Below are 16,390 nucleotides of genomic sequence, written 5' to 3'. Positions count from 1 at the left end.
ACCACAAGAAAAACTCACTGTGAAACGTTTAAAATATGAATTGGTTATTAGTTATTGATACGTTCGTATATTTAGGTGTCCTCAAAACGTTACAGCTGCCAGCGTCCTGAGGGCCATTTCAGAAGCGATCTGGCACCAAAAAAAAAAAACAACAACCCTCGCTATCAAAATAACCCCAGAAGGGATTTTGTTTTGCTGAAATGAAATGTTATTCAAATTGTAGCCAATCCCTGTCTTGACATCATCCTGACTGTTCAATTCCGATTTGTCCAAATTATGCCGATGAAGAGGCCCTATGAAATGTTTTCTGGCATGTCTAGACAGCTAAGCCTTGATTGAACAATGATATTTTAATATGCATTTCTTTGTCAAGGTCATATCTACATTGTGGTATAAAGCATTTGAGTTTTACGAATGGGTGTTTTTTGTAATTACGTTTAAAATGAGACATACGCCGTCTATGGATTCCAAATCTCCAACAGTTCGAATAGCCAGTTAGCTGTTTGAAACTGAGACATTTTGGCACGTATTGCGTTTTGAGAGTCATTCATTCATTCATTCATTCATTACCTTAATTTAACCAGATAGGTCATTGAGAACACATTCTCTTTTACAGTGAGGACCTGGCCGAGAGGGTACACACTTTTCATTAAATGACGCATCCCATAACAATACATACCAGTCACTGCGTACAGTATATTTGTTTTACTGTACGGATACCACAAAATATTGGTTCATGTTGTTGAAGGAACACAGATAACCCCACCCCCAAAATTCGCACAGGTGATGATGCGTTTCCCTCCAACGACAGTGATTACATGCGGAGCGAAGCGGCTAATTTTTAAAATCGTATTATAGGAAACAGTTATATTCTGGCAAATTAGCGATTTTTATGTTGTTATTTCACTGTGCTGTATCATTTATGACAGTATGCATGAAGAATAAACTGTCAAAATATGTTTTCTGAAAGATCGCCAAAACAGGTTTGACCTCCCTAGCATTAGACCCAAGGTATGGGGATGCATTACCTGATTGGTGTTGTTTTGGATTGAGGTGCCCACGGTCATACTTAGACTTTAAGTAGTCCTCATCAAGAGCCTGCCTCTCACCGAAGTACACGTTAACTTTGTCTTTGTCTCCTTTGAGGTCCTTCTCATCCTTCATGTCTTTCTCCCAGCTCATGTTCACAAGCTGTGAAACAGCACTGCAGTCAGACCACTGTGTGAATGTGTGTGTGTGTGTGTGTCTGTGTGTGCGTGTGTGAGCGTGCATGCACATGTGTGTGTGTGCGTGCGTGCACGTGTGTGTGTGTGTGCGTGTGTTTGAGAATGTATTGAATGGTGTGTGATGCTCATGAAAATATCACAGAGAGGAGTGTGACGCTGCAGCAGAGCTGCTGAAGTAAGTGGGGAGGAAGGTCGCCGTGAGTCTTCCTCAGTACTCACCTGTGGCTCTATACACCATTCATTCTCTGTCGATTTATTGTCTTTGGTCTGAAAGAGGTAGGCGGAGTAGATGGCGATGCGGTTGCTCGTGTCGTACAGCGTGGCGAAGTGGTAGCGGTTGTTTAATCGCTGACACAAACGGGCGGCGTTAGGATTGGCCGCGCCCCACTCGGGCACCCAGCCCTCGTAGAAGAAGTCCAGGCAGTCCGGGACGTCCTGGAAGCTTCCCACTACCTCCCCCCTTAGGGGGGGCAGGTGTGCCAAGACAAGGAAGCACAACGCTGCCAAGACCTGCATCTGAGCCAGTGGAATTCAGAGAACCAGTTTAGCAGAATTCTGAGCACTTTACCTGTAGCTCACAGTCCCACAGCAGGTAGCCACATTTTGGCTTGCGTACAAACAAATGTGTGTGTAGATGTATGCTTGCTTGTTTGTGTGTGTATGCGTGTGTTTGTGTATAAAGATGTTTGTGTGTGTGTGTATGTCTATATGACTGTATGTGTGTATATGTGCATCTGCGTATGTGCATACATGTGTTTGTGTGTAGATATGTGCATACGTGTGTGTATTTGTCATGTACTGATTAGGAAGGACCATTCATAGAAAATGTTTCATTTTTTATCTTATTAATATGTAATCGTATATGGTGCCCTTCATAATATTTGCGACTAAGCAGATGCTCAGCTTTAATTAAAGGATATTTTCATACAGTTTGGTTTCACCATGTAGAAATTACACCACTTTTTATACATAGCCCCCAAAGCTGAGAATCTACACTTGAACCACATGTGAATTGTTTGGTTACACATTAAAAATTGTGGAGTACAAAGCCAAATCGGGAACAAATGTGTCTTTGTCCCATATGTTATGGCGGTAATCAGGGGTAATGTTATACATTACCCCTGATTACCATACATAGTATACCATTTGTAGCAACTATATCCGAATAGTGCTTTGTGCTGAAGACCCCTCCTTGAATCATACTAGATAGACCGCTACCCAAGCCAACTCACCTTAGTCCACTCCCTAACACATCTCGCCTGCTCTATATGTAGAGGAGTGAATACTGATGCTAAGTGTGGATCAAACCCTAGTATAGAGATCAGGTCTTTACTTCACTGGTAATGGGCTCTGCTTCTAACTCCTTTAAGCTCCTGTGAGATCTATACTCATTTAAAAAATTCTACAGAATTCAAAGTGACCTATTGACCCAAGTTTTTGGTTCGAAATACATATAAGTAAAGTTTATTTGAGCTCCCTCTCACACAATTGCAGTTAGCTAGGTGTTATGCACCTTACTGGTTCTTTGGGTTATATATGTGCCCCCTGCCCAGGGGTTATAACTCTAGCTGAGCATGTTACTAAGAATCTAAAAATATAAAGGAAACGTGAATCATACAGACACTAAAAGAAACCCCCCCACTGTTTCTCACCTTTGTTTGGTCTCACTGTTGGAATGGGTTGGTACTCAGAGAAAAAGGCTGGTGTTGATCAGAAGTGTGTCTCCAAAAATCTGCCAAAAATCTCCCCCCTCACAGCCTTTTACATCCTTCCTTGACCCCTTTCTTCAAGCCACGCCCTTGGGCGGGTGATGCTGAAGTTTAGGGGAGTGGACTGTTGTTTGTCGCACGGAGAGAGAGAGATGGCACCCACAGCAACACAAAACCAAATAAACAAACGCCTTCACCCTTCCCCCTCACTGAGCAAGAACATAAACTAACAAAGCAAACAAAAATAACAACGACAAAGAAAGTAAGACTGAGTAGCAGCTTTTCAGCTCTCCCCTCATAGCTGGCTCAAAGCTCCTCCAGCTTTTCAGTGGCGGGTTTTCTTCCTTCTTCAAAAACGCGCTCTCTCGGTTTGTACTCCCTGTCTCAGCTCGGAACTGTGGAGAGGAACACACCTTTAAGCACCTGGGCTGATTGCAACCCAGGCATGTGTGCTCTCTCCACCAGTCCATGGAGAGGTCATTTTTAGGGGAAAACCAGCTGGAAAAGCGGAACCGAACGCCTGTCTGAGTCACAGGCATCCTAGTTTTCTTATTGTCTCTGTTTGGCATTATTTGCCATTTTTTGTGTGAACATCCCCTCAGAACTCCTTCAGCTGCAGTATAAAAACCAAACAGAACATACAGAGAAAGACTATAATGGAGATTTTTGAATAGTATACATTAGACTCAAGGTATGAGAATGCATTACCTGAGTGGTGTTCTGGACTGAGGTGCATACATGCACACACGCTCACACGCACGCACGCACAGTAATCTGACAGCAGTGCTCTTAAAAATCTGCTACCGAAATCCTGCACCTTAAACCAAGAACTCACAGTGTTTTTTTCCTTTCTTCACCCCTTTCTTCAAATCACTCTTACCTTTCCTTTATGACTTCAGGATCAACTTCTGCATTTACAAAGTGCATACAGTACAGTCCAAAGGTGTTCCAGAAATCTATCCAATCATTTTGCAAAGTTCGAGGTGGAGGGGTGGGAGGGAGATAGAGTGGTGATTAAATTGAGTAAAATCTTATTTACCTTAAGTTTTTTAAGACCACAGGTAGCCTAATACCATTGGCCTGTAGGGCGAGTAAAATAGACACTAACGTTTCAGGAAATATGGCAAAGAAAAAGGCGTTAGACTTAGATGTGTTGGGCTAAGTAAACATATTGTGCCGAAAAGGTTATTCCCTGTGAAAAACTGCAAAGAAGCTTAAGATTTCCTGGTGCAGCGTTCGGTGTGGAGTGGTCCAGCTGATGAGCAGTAATGTTAAAAGGAGAAGTCCAGGAAGATCAAAAGGTAGAAGACAAATAACTTGAAACCACTGCACCACAAATACAAAAAGACCTCAATGCAACTAGAGAGAAACTAGTTTCCCTGCCTGCAGTGAAATGGGGTCTGCGATCTCTTGGTCTAAACGGATGTGTATCTGAAAAAGCCATTGCTATGTGCCGTTAACAAGAAAGAAAGTCTCCAGTGGGCCAAGCACCATGAGCACTGTACTAAGAAAGATTGGGAAATGGCAGATACACTTACTTTATGACCAGCAGATCGTAGTTGCTGATTCACTGTAGTACTGTTCACAAGTTTAGCCAGCGCTCTACCTCCCTCTCACCACTCCAGCTCCCACTGTGGATAGACTTCCTATAATTTATTTAATTGTTATTAAAGCCAAAGGAGGCTATTTTGAGGAGAGTTGTGTCTTAGTTTATTTTCAAGTAATACTCATCTTTTTGTGGTATCGTAAGTATTGAAAATTGGAAGAAAAAAAATTTGCACTTGGGTTTGTTTTTCAAATGTTTTTTTCTAATTGTTTTTTTAAATGTGCACAAATTAACTGTATTCTTTTCTACCTAAAACAAAAAATAAATAAAAAACCACAGGCAGCCTAATACTTACTGCCTGTATTGTATCAATTTCCATCTCCTCACAATCTAATGCCCTTGCGGTTGGCTTTTCTGTGCTTTTCTTATCTTCATTTTCACACTGGCCACTTGTGGTTCTTCTCTGGAAGGAGCGCGGCCACTGTGTTGTTCCTTCTCAAGATGCGCAGATGCTTTCATGACTTCTGCCCAGCTTCATCCACTGGCAGTTCTTCTTCCTCCTCTGTGTTTGGCCATTTCTGGAAAGAATCACTTTTTAAAGGCCCTGGTTCAAACTCAGGCCTCTTTTCCATCACAACCCTGTAATTGTACTTCAGTGTCACTGATAGGTTGTGATAGAAATGATGTGTGCCTCTGCGTTTTAAATATCATGAACTATTGCTAGTTTGCTAGTTAACATTAGCTACCCAAGGCAGTAGGAGATAGCATGCTAGATAGGGAGTTGAGTTAGTTTACTTTTAGCTATAAATGGTAAATTGACTGCATTTATATAGCACTTTTATCCAAAGCGCTTTACAGTTGATGCCTCTCACTCACCAGAGCAGTTAGGGGTTAGGTGTCTTGCTCAGGGACACTTCGACACACCCAGGGCGGGGATCGAACCGGCAACCCTCCGACTGCCAGACAACCGTTCTTATGTCCTGAGCTATGTCACCCCTGACATAGCTCAGGACATAGTTACAAATAGGAGCTATAGTTACAAATAGGATTGTGCATTGCTAACTTAATAGCCTGCTATCTGTAATTGTAGCTACATTATGGCAGCACACATTATCCATATAGCGTCATCCACTAGCATGGTAGTTCAGCTTAGCTATTACATTACATTACATTACATTACAGTCATTTTATCCAAAGCGAAGTGCAATAAGTGCATACGGAAGGTCATTGGAACAACTACAAAACACTGGTCTGATAAGGTATAATACGCATTATGAAACAGTTATTCAAAGCAATGTCCATCAAGTCCAGTTCACACTGTAATAAACTGTTCTATACTGAGCCAAATCATCAGTGCTAACGCTACTGTTGTTTGCTGTCCTAACCTGTAGTATGGTGCTGCGTGTCAGTGGCGAAACTTGTGACAGAGTTTTCTTAAGAAGTTCTAATATATCTTTTCCATGTATTTCTCTTGTTTTCAGGAAGGTTAACAAGTTTAGCAAGCAATTAACAAAAACACTCTAGATGGATGAACCCAGGTGGCAAGGGCCTGATGCCAATCTTCATCATCAGATCTGCATTCCCAACACTTCTGTTACATTCCAGTTAAATGTATAAAAATGACAGAAACATGCACCCATGTCTAAGTACTGACTAAGGCCAAAATAGGTTATCGTCACAGTATGAGACTTGGCCTGGATGGACTTAGAGTACTGGGCCAGTCCCGTTTAATGTCGGGAGAGATAGTGCCATCTACATTTCGGCATAGCAGTGCTGGGTCCTCTTGGTATGGGCGCTGACAGCGGGTCTATGGTTGCGGTGGAACACAATCAAGCGAGATGGCAGTCATTTCCACCCTGCTGCACCGTGTGGTTGATGAATATGTGTTCTATCTGTTTATAGTTGCTTGAGCTGCTTCTTCGTCTTCCAGTGTCGATATCTGCAGAGAGACCTAACAGTTTCAGTTAGACGCACACAATAATTTTTTAAAGCATCTCCAATTCAGTTCTTCACCACGCATCACCCCTAGAATCTTCATAGGGGCACCTACAAATTAGGAGGGGGAAAGTTTGAGACTTCCAATAATTTATTTAATTGTAATTAAAGCCCAAGAAGGCTATTTTGAGGAGAGTTGTGTCTTTTGTGTTTTTTTAATGTGCACAAATTAACTGAATTCTTTTCTACCTAAATTTTTTTTAAGATACCACAGGGAACCTTAATACTTATTGTCTGTATTGTATCAATTTCAATCTCCTCACAATCTTCATAAACCCCCCACATGGTATTCTTCATCTACAGTCATGTTTCCTTTCTGCCGTTGTGGTTGGCTTTTCTTAATTTTCTCACGGGCCCATTGTGGTTCTTCCTGTAAAAGGCCCTGGTTCAAACTCTGGCCTCTTTTCCATCGCAACGCTGCAATTATACTTCAGTGTCACACTGAGAGTTTGTGATAGAAATGATCTCAGCCACTGCCTTTTAAATATCATTAACTAATGCTAGCCTGCTAGATAACATTAGCTACCCAAGGCAGTAGGAGACACGTTAGATGGTGCCACCATACAGAGGTCTAGGAATTGTCAGTTACAAACGTGAGTCTCTACGAGCTAGAGGCCTGCAAATACCAAGTGTCATTTTAAATCCATCAGACATATGTTAAAGGATCCAGGGTCATTGCTTGGTGACTGTGTGTCTACACAGCATACTACTCAGAGTAACATACTCCAGGGACTTGTATAGGTATCCTTCAGTTTTGATGTAGCTCAGTGTCTTAATGTACCGTATGGTATCATTTGCCTGTTTATTCCCTTATGCAATCAGACAAGATGGGACTGATTTCTGATGAATTAAGCCTTTATTGTGAATGGCAGAATCACACAGACATTTATGAGAGTCAGGGACAGGTGTGCGTGCGCGCGTGTGTGTGTGTGTGTGTGCTTGTGGAAGCAGGCATGGTTAGCTACATAATAAATGGTGTTATTGACCCACAGAAATTTGTCTTTACTTCCATTATTACAGTAGCTGTAACCACATCAAAATTAAACAATGTTGATTATTTAAGAGCTGAATGGGGAGAACTTGTGAGATTGCAGTGTTGCCTTTTTCCCCTAAAACATCAGCCAAATGCCTAAATTGCAAATAGGTGAGTTTTGGTGCATGTATTAGATAATAAGCTTATGGGCAATGGGAATTACAGGGAAGTAAATGACTCTTGTATGTTAATTGGCACAGACAAATGTAAAGAGGGAAATATGCCCTGTGGGGTGTGTCTGACTACACTTCTCTAACATACCATACTCCTCTAAGCTCCACAGTTGTTGAGAAAGAGCTCCCCCACTGGTGATTGGTACTGACTCAGGAACTCTTTCAGCTCTGAGAGAGTGTGCCTCTTCACACTGGTCTTCTCAGTGTTAGGAGCTGTGGCCCCCCCGCTGCTGATGGGCCGGCCGTTGTTGTCCAGGCAGCAGTAGGCGTTCCAGATGTGGTCGGGGATGTTGACCCGCTTGACGTTGTTCTTGATGATCCAGTTGTTAGCGGAAGGGATGGCGCCCACCAGCACGTAGGCCTGCCAGCACGTTTTGAGGTTTTTTTGCAGATACGTCTCATAATCATTCCAGGCCTTCTGGTTCAGATTGGGTGTTTGTGGCACCACGTTGGTGAGTGTGAACGTGGCCTGACGGCTGTCCCCTGCAGGAAGGGGGGAGCACAGAGAGATAGAGAGAGATAAACGATATAGAGATGGAGGATCATTTTTAGGGGATGCTGCTTTCTTAAAAGTACATTCTCTGAATATCCATTTTGCAACTGTTCTACCTCAAGGTACTGATCTCATGACAACAAACCTGGTTTGAATAGCATTAGTAACACAATGCACAGCTGACCATACTCAATTCACTCTTAGAGACCCAATAACCAGTTTGGCAGGTCTGCTGGAATAAAAAACCAGCAGGTAAAGTGGAACTGAACGCCTGTCTGAGTCACAGGCATCCTAGTTTTCTTATTGTCTCTGTTTGGCATTATTTGCTATTTTTGTGTGAACATCCCCTCAAAACTCCTTCAGCCGCAGTATATTAACCAAACAGAAAAGACCGAGAAATAATAGAATGGAGATTTTTGAATAGTATGCATTAGACCCAAGGTATGGGGATGCATTACCTGATTGGTGTTGTTTTGGATTGAGGTGCCCACGGTCATAGTTAGAGTTTATGTAGTCCTCTTCGAGAGCCTGCCTCTCACCAAAGTACACCCCCTTGTGTTCAGTTATGAGGTCCTTCTCTTCCTCCATCCCTGCATTCCAGCTCCTGTCCACAAGCTGTGAAACAGCTCTGCAGTCAGACCACTGTGTGTGTGCGTGCATGCATGTGTGCGTGTTTGACTATGTGTTGAATCCACCACCATGAGTGTGATGCCTGTGAAAATACACCAGAGAGGAGTGTGACGCTGCGGCAGAGCTGCTGAAGTAAGTGGGGAGGAAGGTCGCCGTAAGTCTTCCTCAGTACTCACCTGTGGCTCTATACACCAGTCATTCCTCGTCGGGTCATTGTTGCTGGTCTGAAAGCGGTAGGCGGAGTAGACGGGGATGCGGTGGAGCGTGTCGTACAGCGCGTGTACGACACGACAAGTGGTAGCGGTTGTTGAAGCGCTGACACAAACGGGCGGCGTTAGGATTGGCCGCGTCCCACTCGGGCACCCAGCCCTTGTAGAAGAAGTCCAGGCACTCCGGGACGTCCTGGAAGCTTCCCACTACCTCCCCCCTCAGGGGGGGCAGGTGTGCCAAGACAAGGAAGCACAATGCTGCCAAGACCTGCATCTGAGCAGTGGAATTCAGAGAACCAGTTTAGCAGAATTCTGAGCACTTTACCTGTAGCACACAGTTCCACAGCAGAGTCAGGATTTGGGGCAGACTGGTCCTCTTCTTATATTGGTTCCTTCTTATCAGCCTTGATACACTATTTGCATATCTCCCTTTCTCCCTCCCCTTTTTCCTCTCCCTATTTCATTGACCAAGGTCAGCAGGTAGATCCAAAATAACATTTTGGCTTGCATACAAACTAGTGTGTGCATAGCTGTGTGCATGCTTGTGTTTGCCGGTACCCATACCACCACGCACTCTGCTCCTGCCTACTGGCTGAAGCTAAGCAAGTGTGGGCTTGGTTAGTACTTGGATGGGAGACCACCAGGGAATACTGAGTTGCTGCTGGAAGTGGTGTTGGTAAGCCAGCAGGGGGCAATCTTCCCTCTGGTCAAATAAACTCCAATGCCCCAGTGCAGTGACGGGGACACTGTGCTGTAGGAGATGCCATCTTTTGGATGAGACGTTAAACCGAGGTCCTGACTCACTGTGGTCATTAAAGATCTCGTGACACTATTCTCAAAAAGTAGGAGATTCCCAGGTGTCCTGGCTAAAGTCCCAGATCTGGTTCTTGCAATAACTTGCCACGTAATCAATCCCCGATTTAATTGGCTAAAAAAAATATTCTCCCCCTCCAGTGGAGCTGCTCATTGGCCAACAGTAGGGGATTGTGGTTGTACTGGGCAGCTCCCAGGTGTGAATGTGTATGAGTGTGAAGCAGGGCATTCCTGCAAAAGAGCATCCGTGCTCAGCGAACCTACCCTGGGTAAATAAAGGTTAAATAAAAAATTTAAAAAAGTTTGTGTGAGTGTGTGTATATGTGTATATAAACCCATATTGGGCATTTATAACCTCTCCAGCATTTCAGAATAGTCAGGTAGACAGGTAGACAAAACGGCCACTGTGTTACATTCACAGATGCTTTTATCAGTAACTGCATATCCAGTAAGTTCCCAGTAATGTTTGGGACACAGATATTTTTCTTCTTTACTTGGCTCTACACTCCACAATTTTAGATTTGTAATCAAATAATTCACATGTGGTTAAAGTGCAGATTCTCAGCTTTTAAAGGGTATTTTTTAAAATACATTTTGGTTTCACCATGTAGAAATTACAGAACTTTTAATACATCATCCCCCATTTTAAGGCACCATAATGTTTGAGACAAATAGCTTCACAGGTGTTTCTGATTAGTCAGGTGTGGTCAATTGCTTCCTTAGTGTACGTATAAGAGAGCTTTTTACAGAGAACTGTCACAAAGACACTTTACAGAGTAGCAAGGCAGGAGATAGAGCAAATAGAGCAAAACCAGGCCTAAACCCCCGAATAGCAAGTACATGAGGTAAAAATGGTGGCGAGAAAAAACTCCCCGATGAGAATAAATCTGGAGAGGAACCCGGCTATAGAGGGGGAGCCCATCCTCCACTGGCCTGCCTGGTGTAAATTAGCAGTAGAATGTAATGAAGCAGAAATGCTACAAGGGATCTATCACTGCAAATAAAATGGGTTAAGCGGGTTACAGTTGAGGTGATAGCTAACAGGAATAATATTATACCAAATGGTATAGTTCAGTAAAGTGCCCTTGTCATCATTGAAGATGTAACTGCTGATAGCATCCAATGAATTAATTTGAAGCATCTTACCTGCTCAAGTTCAAACAAATGCCTTCAAACTCATTGGTTGATGAAGTTTTTTTAAGCTAAAAACTGGAAAGTTCTGGTCAAGTCATTCACCAAATCTGAATAAAATTGAACACATGTTTTATATGTTGAAGAGAAACTTTAAAGCAACTAGCCCTCAAAACAAGCAGGAGCTAAAGATGGCCGCAGTACAAGCTTTGCAGAACATCACTAGAGAAGGTACTCAGTACCTGGTAATGTCTATCGGTCACAGATTTCAAGCAGTCATTCCATGCAAGGGATATGCAAACATTATGGTTCCCTGAAATGGGAGGGGGTTTGGAAGCTGTATGTATAATTTCTACATTGTGAAACCAAAATGTATAAAAATACCCTTTAATAAAAGCTGAGCATCTGCACTTTAACCATGTGTGAATTGTTTAAATTGTGGAGTACAGATCCAGTTCAAGAAAAAGAAAATATGCATTTGTCCCAAACATTATGGAGCTCACTGTCGGCTTATAGTGTGTTATGTCAGTGTTGATGCAGGAAGTGATACTGCCATGACATAACACGCAACACACACCACTGAAAAAAGCACTACACACTAACAATCACAAACGTCTATGTTGTTCCAGTGAAGAAGTTATGTACTGCTTAGGAAGGACAACTCATATAAAATGTTTAATTTTTTATTTGATTAATATTTGGTCATATACTGTGCCATTCATAATGTTTGGGACAAAGCTCATTCTCAGCTTTTATTAAAGGGTATTTTTTATACATTTTGTTTACAATATGTAGAAATTACAGCACCTTTTATACATAGCCCCAAAAGCTAAGAATTTTCACTTGTGGCATACAATGCCAAATCAAGAAAAAATACTATACACTACATTTCCGAAAGTATGTGGACGCCCCTTCTAATTAGTGGTTTATTTCAGCTACACCCATTGTAACAGGTGCATAAAATGAAGTATACATCAGACCTGGGTAAAATACGTATTTGTTTTGGATTCAAATACTTTTCTGTGATCTGTTGATCTTGCCTGGTGTAATTGAACCTGCTAATGTGACCAGAAGGCAGGGTTTGCACTTTTTGAGAGTGTTTCATTGGTTCCAATACACCAGACAAGATCAGTAAATCGTAGAAAAGTATTTGAACCCAAAACAAATTTAACCCAAGTCTGGTAAACAGCCATGTAATCTCCATTGACAAACACTGGCAGTAGAATGGGTCATACTGGAGGGCTCAGTGACTTGCAACGTGGCACTGTCATAGGATACCACCTTTCCAACAAGTTAGCTCATGAAATTTCTGCCTTGCTAGAGCAGCCCTGTCAACTGTATGCGCTGTTATTGTGGCCCAAATAGTGCCAACTGTAAAGTTTGGTGGAGGAGGAATGGTCTGGGGCTGTTTTTCATCGTTTGGACTTGGCCCCTTAGTTCCAGTGAAGGGGAATCTTAATGCTACAGCATACAATGACATTCTAGAGAATTGTGCGCTTCCAACTTCGTTTGGGGAAGGCCCTTTCCTGTTTCAGCATTACACTGCCCATGTGCACAAAGCAAGGTCCGTACAGAAATGGTTTCTGAGTTTGGTGGGGAAGAACTTGACTGGCCTGCACAGAGCCCTGACTTCTACCTCATCAAACACCTTTGGGATGAATTGGAATGCTGATTGCAAGCCAAGCCTTATGCCCAGCATCAGTGCCCAACCTAACTAATGCTCTTGTAGCTGAATGGAAGCGAATCCCAGAAGAGTGGAGGCTGCAGAAAAGGGGGGTCCAACTCCATATTAATGCCCATGATTTTGGAATGAGATGTTCTACAAGTACATATGGGTGTGATGTTCAGGTGTCCACATACTTTTGGAAATGTAGTGTATGTATGTCTTTGTCGCAAATGTTATGGAGGGTGTTGTATTTCAGAGTTAATTATCCTACATAACACCCTACGTTACTCCTGATTGCCATACATAGTACACCTGCTGCCGTGCTACGTTTTTAAAGGACTAATGGACTGCGGACTTTAGGTTGGCCCAATAGTGATCCAATACCTAAGCTTTCCCCGAAAAGTGCTTTGTGTTGAAGACCCCCTCCTTGAATCACGCTAGATAGACTGCTACCCCAAGCCGATTTAAAAAATCTTAGAGATGACTTTCCTCAAAATAGCCTCCTTTGGTTTTAATTACAATTAAACAACTTTCCGAATTCCAGAAATCTATCCAATCATTTTGCAAAGTGGGAGGTGGAGGGGTGGGAGGGAGATAGAGTGGTGATTAAACTGAGTGAAATCTTATCTGCCTTAAGTTTTTTAAGACCACAGGTAGCCTAATACCATTGGCCTGTAGGACGAGTAAAATAGACACTAAACTTGCAGGAAATATGGCGAAGAAGAAGGCTTTAGACTTAGATGTGTTGGGCTAAGTAAACATATTGTGCCAAAAAGGTTATTCCCTGTGAGAAATTGCAAAGAAGCTTAAGATTTCCTGGTGCAGCGTTCGGTACACACTCGGAGTGGTCCAGCTGATGAGCAGTGATGTTAACAGGAGAAGACCAGGAAGATCAAAAGGTAGAAGACAAATAACTTGTGATGTCTAACAAAGTAAACCGTCTTGAAACCACTGCACCACAAATACAAAATGACCTCAATGCAACTAGAGAGAAACTAGTTTCCCTGCCTGCAGTGAAATGGGGACTGCGATCTCTTGGTCTAAACGGATGTGTATCTGAAAAAGCCATTGCTATGTGCCATTAACAAGAAAGAAAGTCCCCAGTGGGCCAAGCACCATCTACACAACTAAGAAAGATTGGAAAATGGCAGATGCACTTTCTTTTTGACCAGCTGATCATAGCTGTTGATTCACTGTATTCAGTGGAATTCAACTAGCACTCCACCCACCTCCCACCACTCCAGCTCCCACTGTGCAGAACGAATGGATATGGACTTCCTATAATTTATTTAATTGTCATTAAAGCCAAAGGAGGCTATTTTGAGGAAAGTTGTGTCTTAGATTATTTTTAAGTAAAATTGTAAGTAGAAATTGGAGAAAAAAAAAGTTTGCACTTTGGTTTGTTTTTCAATAAATGTGCATAAATTGTCTGAATTCTTCTCTACCTAATTTTTTTTTAAACCACAGGCAGCCTAATACTTATTGTATCAATTTCAATCTCCTCACAATCTTCATAAACCCCCCACATGGTATTCTTCATCTACAGTCATGTTTCCTTTCTGCCGTTGTGGTTGGCTTTTCTTAATTTTCTCACGGGCCCATTGTGATTCTTCTTGTAAAAGGCCCTGGTTCAAACTCTGGCCTCTTTTCCATCGCAACGCTGCAATTATACTTCAGTGTAACATTGAGAGTTTGTGATATAAGTGATGTGAGCCACTGCCTTTTAAATATCATTAACTAACGCTAGTCTGCTAGATAACATTAGCTACCCAAGGCAGTAGGAGACACGTTAGATGGTGCCACCATACAGAGGTCTAGGAATTGTCAGTTACAAATGTGAGTCTCTACGAGCTAGAGGCCTGCAAATACCAAGTGTCATTTTAAATCCATCAGACATATGTTAAAGGATCCAGGGTCATTGCTTGGTGACTGTGTGTCTACACAGCATACTACTCGGAGTAACATACTCCAGGGACTTGTATAGGTATCCTTCAGTTTTGATGTGGCTCAGTGTCTTATTGTACCGTATGGTGTCTTTTGCCTGTTTATTCCCTTATGCAATCAGACAAGATGGGACTGATTTCTGATGAATAAGCCTTTATTGTGAATGGCAGAATCACGCAGACATTTATGAGAGCCAGGGACAGGTGTGCGCGCGCGCATCAGCCAAATGCCTAAAGTGCAAATAGGTGAGTTTTGGTGCATGTATTAGATAATAAGCTTATGGGCAATGGGAATTACAGGGAAGTATATGACTCTTGTATGTTAATTGGCACAGAAAAATATAAAGAGTGAAATATGCCGTTTCTGACTACAGTTCTCTAACATACAATACTCCTCTAAGCTTCACACTTGTCGCGAAAGAGCACCAACACTTTTGATTTGGTGTACTGTCTCAGGAGCATTTCCAGCTTTGAGAGAGTGTGCCTGACAACTTCGTTCTCAGTGTTGCGAGCTATGGCCCCCCCGCTGCTGGTGGGCCGGCCGTTGTTGTCCAGGCAGCAGTAGGCGTTCCAGATGTAGTCGGGGACGTTGACCCGATTGTTGATCGAGTTGTTTTTGGAAGGGATGGCGCCCACCAGCACGTAGGCCCGCCAGCACTTTTTGAGCTCTTCTTGCAGATCCGTCTCATACTTGCTCCAGTTACCATGGTTCAGCGTGCGGTTCTGTGGCACCACGTTGGTGAGTGTGAACGTGGCCTGACGGCTTTCCCCTGCAGGAAGGGGGGAGCACAGAGAGAGAGAGAGAGAGAGAGAGAGAGAGAGAGATAAAAGATATAAAGAGAGATGGATGATCATTTTTAGGGGATGCTGCTTTCTTAAAAGTACGTTCACTCAATATCCGTTTCACAACTGTAATGTTCTACCTCAGGGTACTGCTCTCAAGACAACAAACCTGGTTTGAATTGCATTAGTAACACAATGCACAGCTGACCATACTCAATTCACTCTTAGAGACCCAATAACCAGTTTGGCAGGTCTGCTGGAATAAAAAACCAGCAAAAAAAGTGGAACTGAACGCCTGTCTGAGTCACAGGCATCATAGTTTTCTTATTGTCTCTGTTTAGCATTCTTTGCTATTTTTGTGTGAATGTCCCCTCAGAACTCCTTCAGTCGCAGCATTAAAACCAAACAGAACATACAGAGAAAGACTATAATGGAGATTTTTGTATAGTATGCATTAGTAGGGAGGTCGAACGTCCTGCCTGCAATGTTATCACAATGGGAGTTCCATGTACAAACATAATACAAAATTGGCATCTGGGCTCAGTTAAACAGGTAATTTGACAAGGAAATATACAAAATTGGAGTAGATAGAGCAATTAAATAATTTCAAGAGGGCACTGATAGTTCAGCGATATTATTTTTTTACTTTAGAAATCAGGAAACTTGACTCTTTATGAGCATTTGTGCCTGCACTTAATGCTTCACCAAAATGAATGGGGTCATTATAAAAAATCTAAACACATTGAAGGCATTATTACTCAGTTCACCACAAGAAAAACACACTGTGAAATGTTTAAAATATGAATTGGTTATTAGTTATTGATACGTTCGTATATTTAGGTGTCCTCAAAACGTTACAGCTGCCAGCGTCCTGAGGGCCATTTCAGAAGCGATCTGGCACCAAAAAAAAAAAACGACCCTCGCTATCAAAATAACCCCAGAAGGGATTTTGTTTTGCTGAAATGAAATGTTATTCAAATTGTAGCCAATCCCTGTCTTGACATCATCCTGACTGTTCAATTCCGATTTGTCCAAATTAT

At 42.4% G+C, this 16,390-nt stretch overlaps 4 protein-coding genes and 1 long non-coding RNA gene across 7 annotated transcripts in view; 2 read left to right on the top strand and 3 right to left on the bottom strand.

Annotated features, from left to right (window-relative positions):
* LOC118209303 (endonuclease domain-containing 1 protein-like) overlaps positions 1-3,004 on the bottom strand; it is a 17,064-nt gene extending 14,060 nt beyond the window's left edge. For both annotated transcript variants that reach the window (XM_035384528.1, XM_035384529.1), the window contains exons 1-3: positions 2,879-3,004; positions 1,446-1,742; positions 1,029-1,191 (exon numbers count right to left, since the gene is read on the bottom strand). In XM_035384528.1, the coding sequence (XP_035240419.1) occupies positions 1,029-1,191; positions 1,446-1,742 (460 nt within the window). In that variant the 5' untranslated portion in view covers positions 2,879-3,004. The remainder of the gene's footprint in view (positions 1-1,028; positions 1,192-1,445; positions 1,743-2,878) is intronic.
* The window catches only part of LOC118209315, a 25,079-nt gene extending 10,206 nt beyond the window's left edge, over positions 1-14,873 (top strand). The window contains exons 2-3 of the long non-coding RNA XR_004761697.1: positions 7,382-7,620; positions 14,814-14,873. This is a non-coding gene — a long non-coding RNA (uncharacterized LOC118209315). The remainder of the gene's footprint in view (positions 1-7,381; positions 7,621-14,813) is intronic.
* bace1 (beta-secretase 1) overlaps positions 1-16,390 on the top strand; it is a 130,752-nt gene that overhangs the window by 60,508 nt on the left and 53,854 nt on the right. The window lies entirely within an intron of this gene.
* Positions 7,314-16,390, bottom strand: part of LOC118209309 (endonuclease domain-containing 1 protein-like) — an 18,941-nt gene continuing 9,864 nt past the window's right edge. The window contains exons 3-5 of the mRNA XM_035384538.1: positions 8,982-9,068; positions 8,634-8,790; positions 7,314-8,165 (exon numbers count right to left, since the gene is read on the bottom strand). Coding sequence (XP_035240429.1) covers positions 7,780-8,165; positions 8,634-8,790; positions 8,982-9,068 — 630 coding nt within the window. The 3' untranslated portion in view covers positions 7,314-7,779. The remainder of the gene's footprint in view (positions 8,166-8,633; positions 8,791-8,981; positions 9,069-16,390) is intronic.
* The window catches only part of LOC118209313 (endonuclease domain-containing 1 protein-like), a 4,675-nt gene continuing 3,242 nt past the window's right edge, over positions 14,958-16,390 (bottom strand). Inside the window, exon 4 of the mRNA XM_035384542.1 lies at positions 14,958-15,337. Coding sequence (XP_035240433.1) covers positions 14,964-15,337 — 374 coding nt within the window. The 3' untranslated portion in view covers positions 14,958-14,963. The remainder of the gene's footprint in view (positions 15,338-16,390) is intronic.

This window comes from Anguilla anguilla, chromosome 12 (assembly GCF_013347855.1).
Source record: "Anguilla anguilla isolate fAngAng1 chromosome 12, fAngAng1.pri, whole genome shotgun sequence".
Classification (NCBI taxonomy): Eukaryota; Metazoa; Chordata; class Actinopteri; order Anguilliformes; family Anguillidae; genus Anguilla; species Anguilla anguilla.
This window is presented reverse-complemented; position numbering and strand designations above follow the sequence as displayed.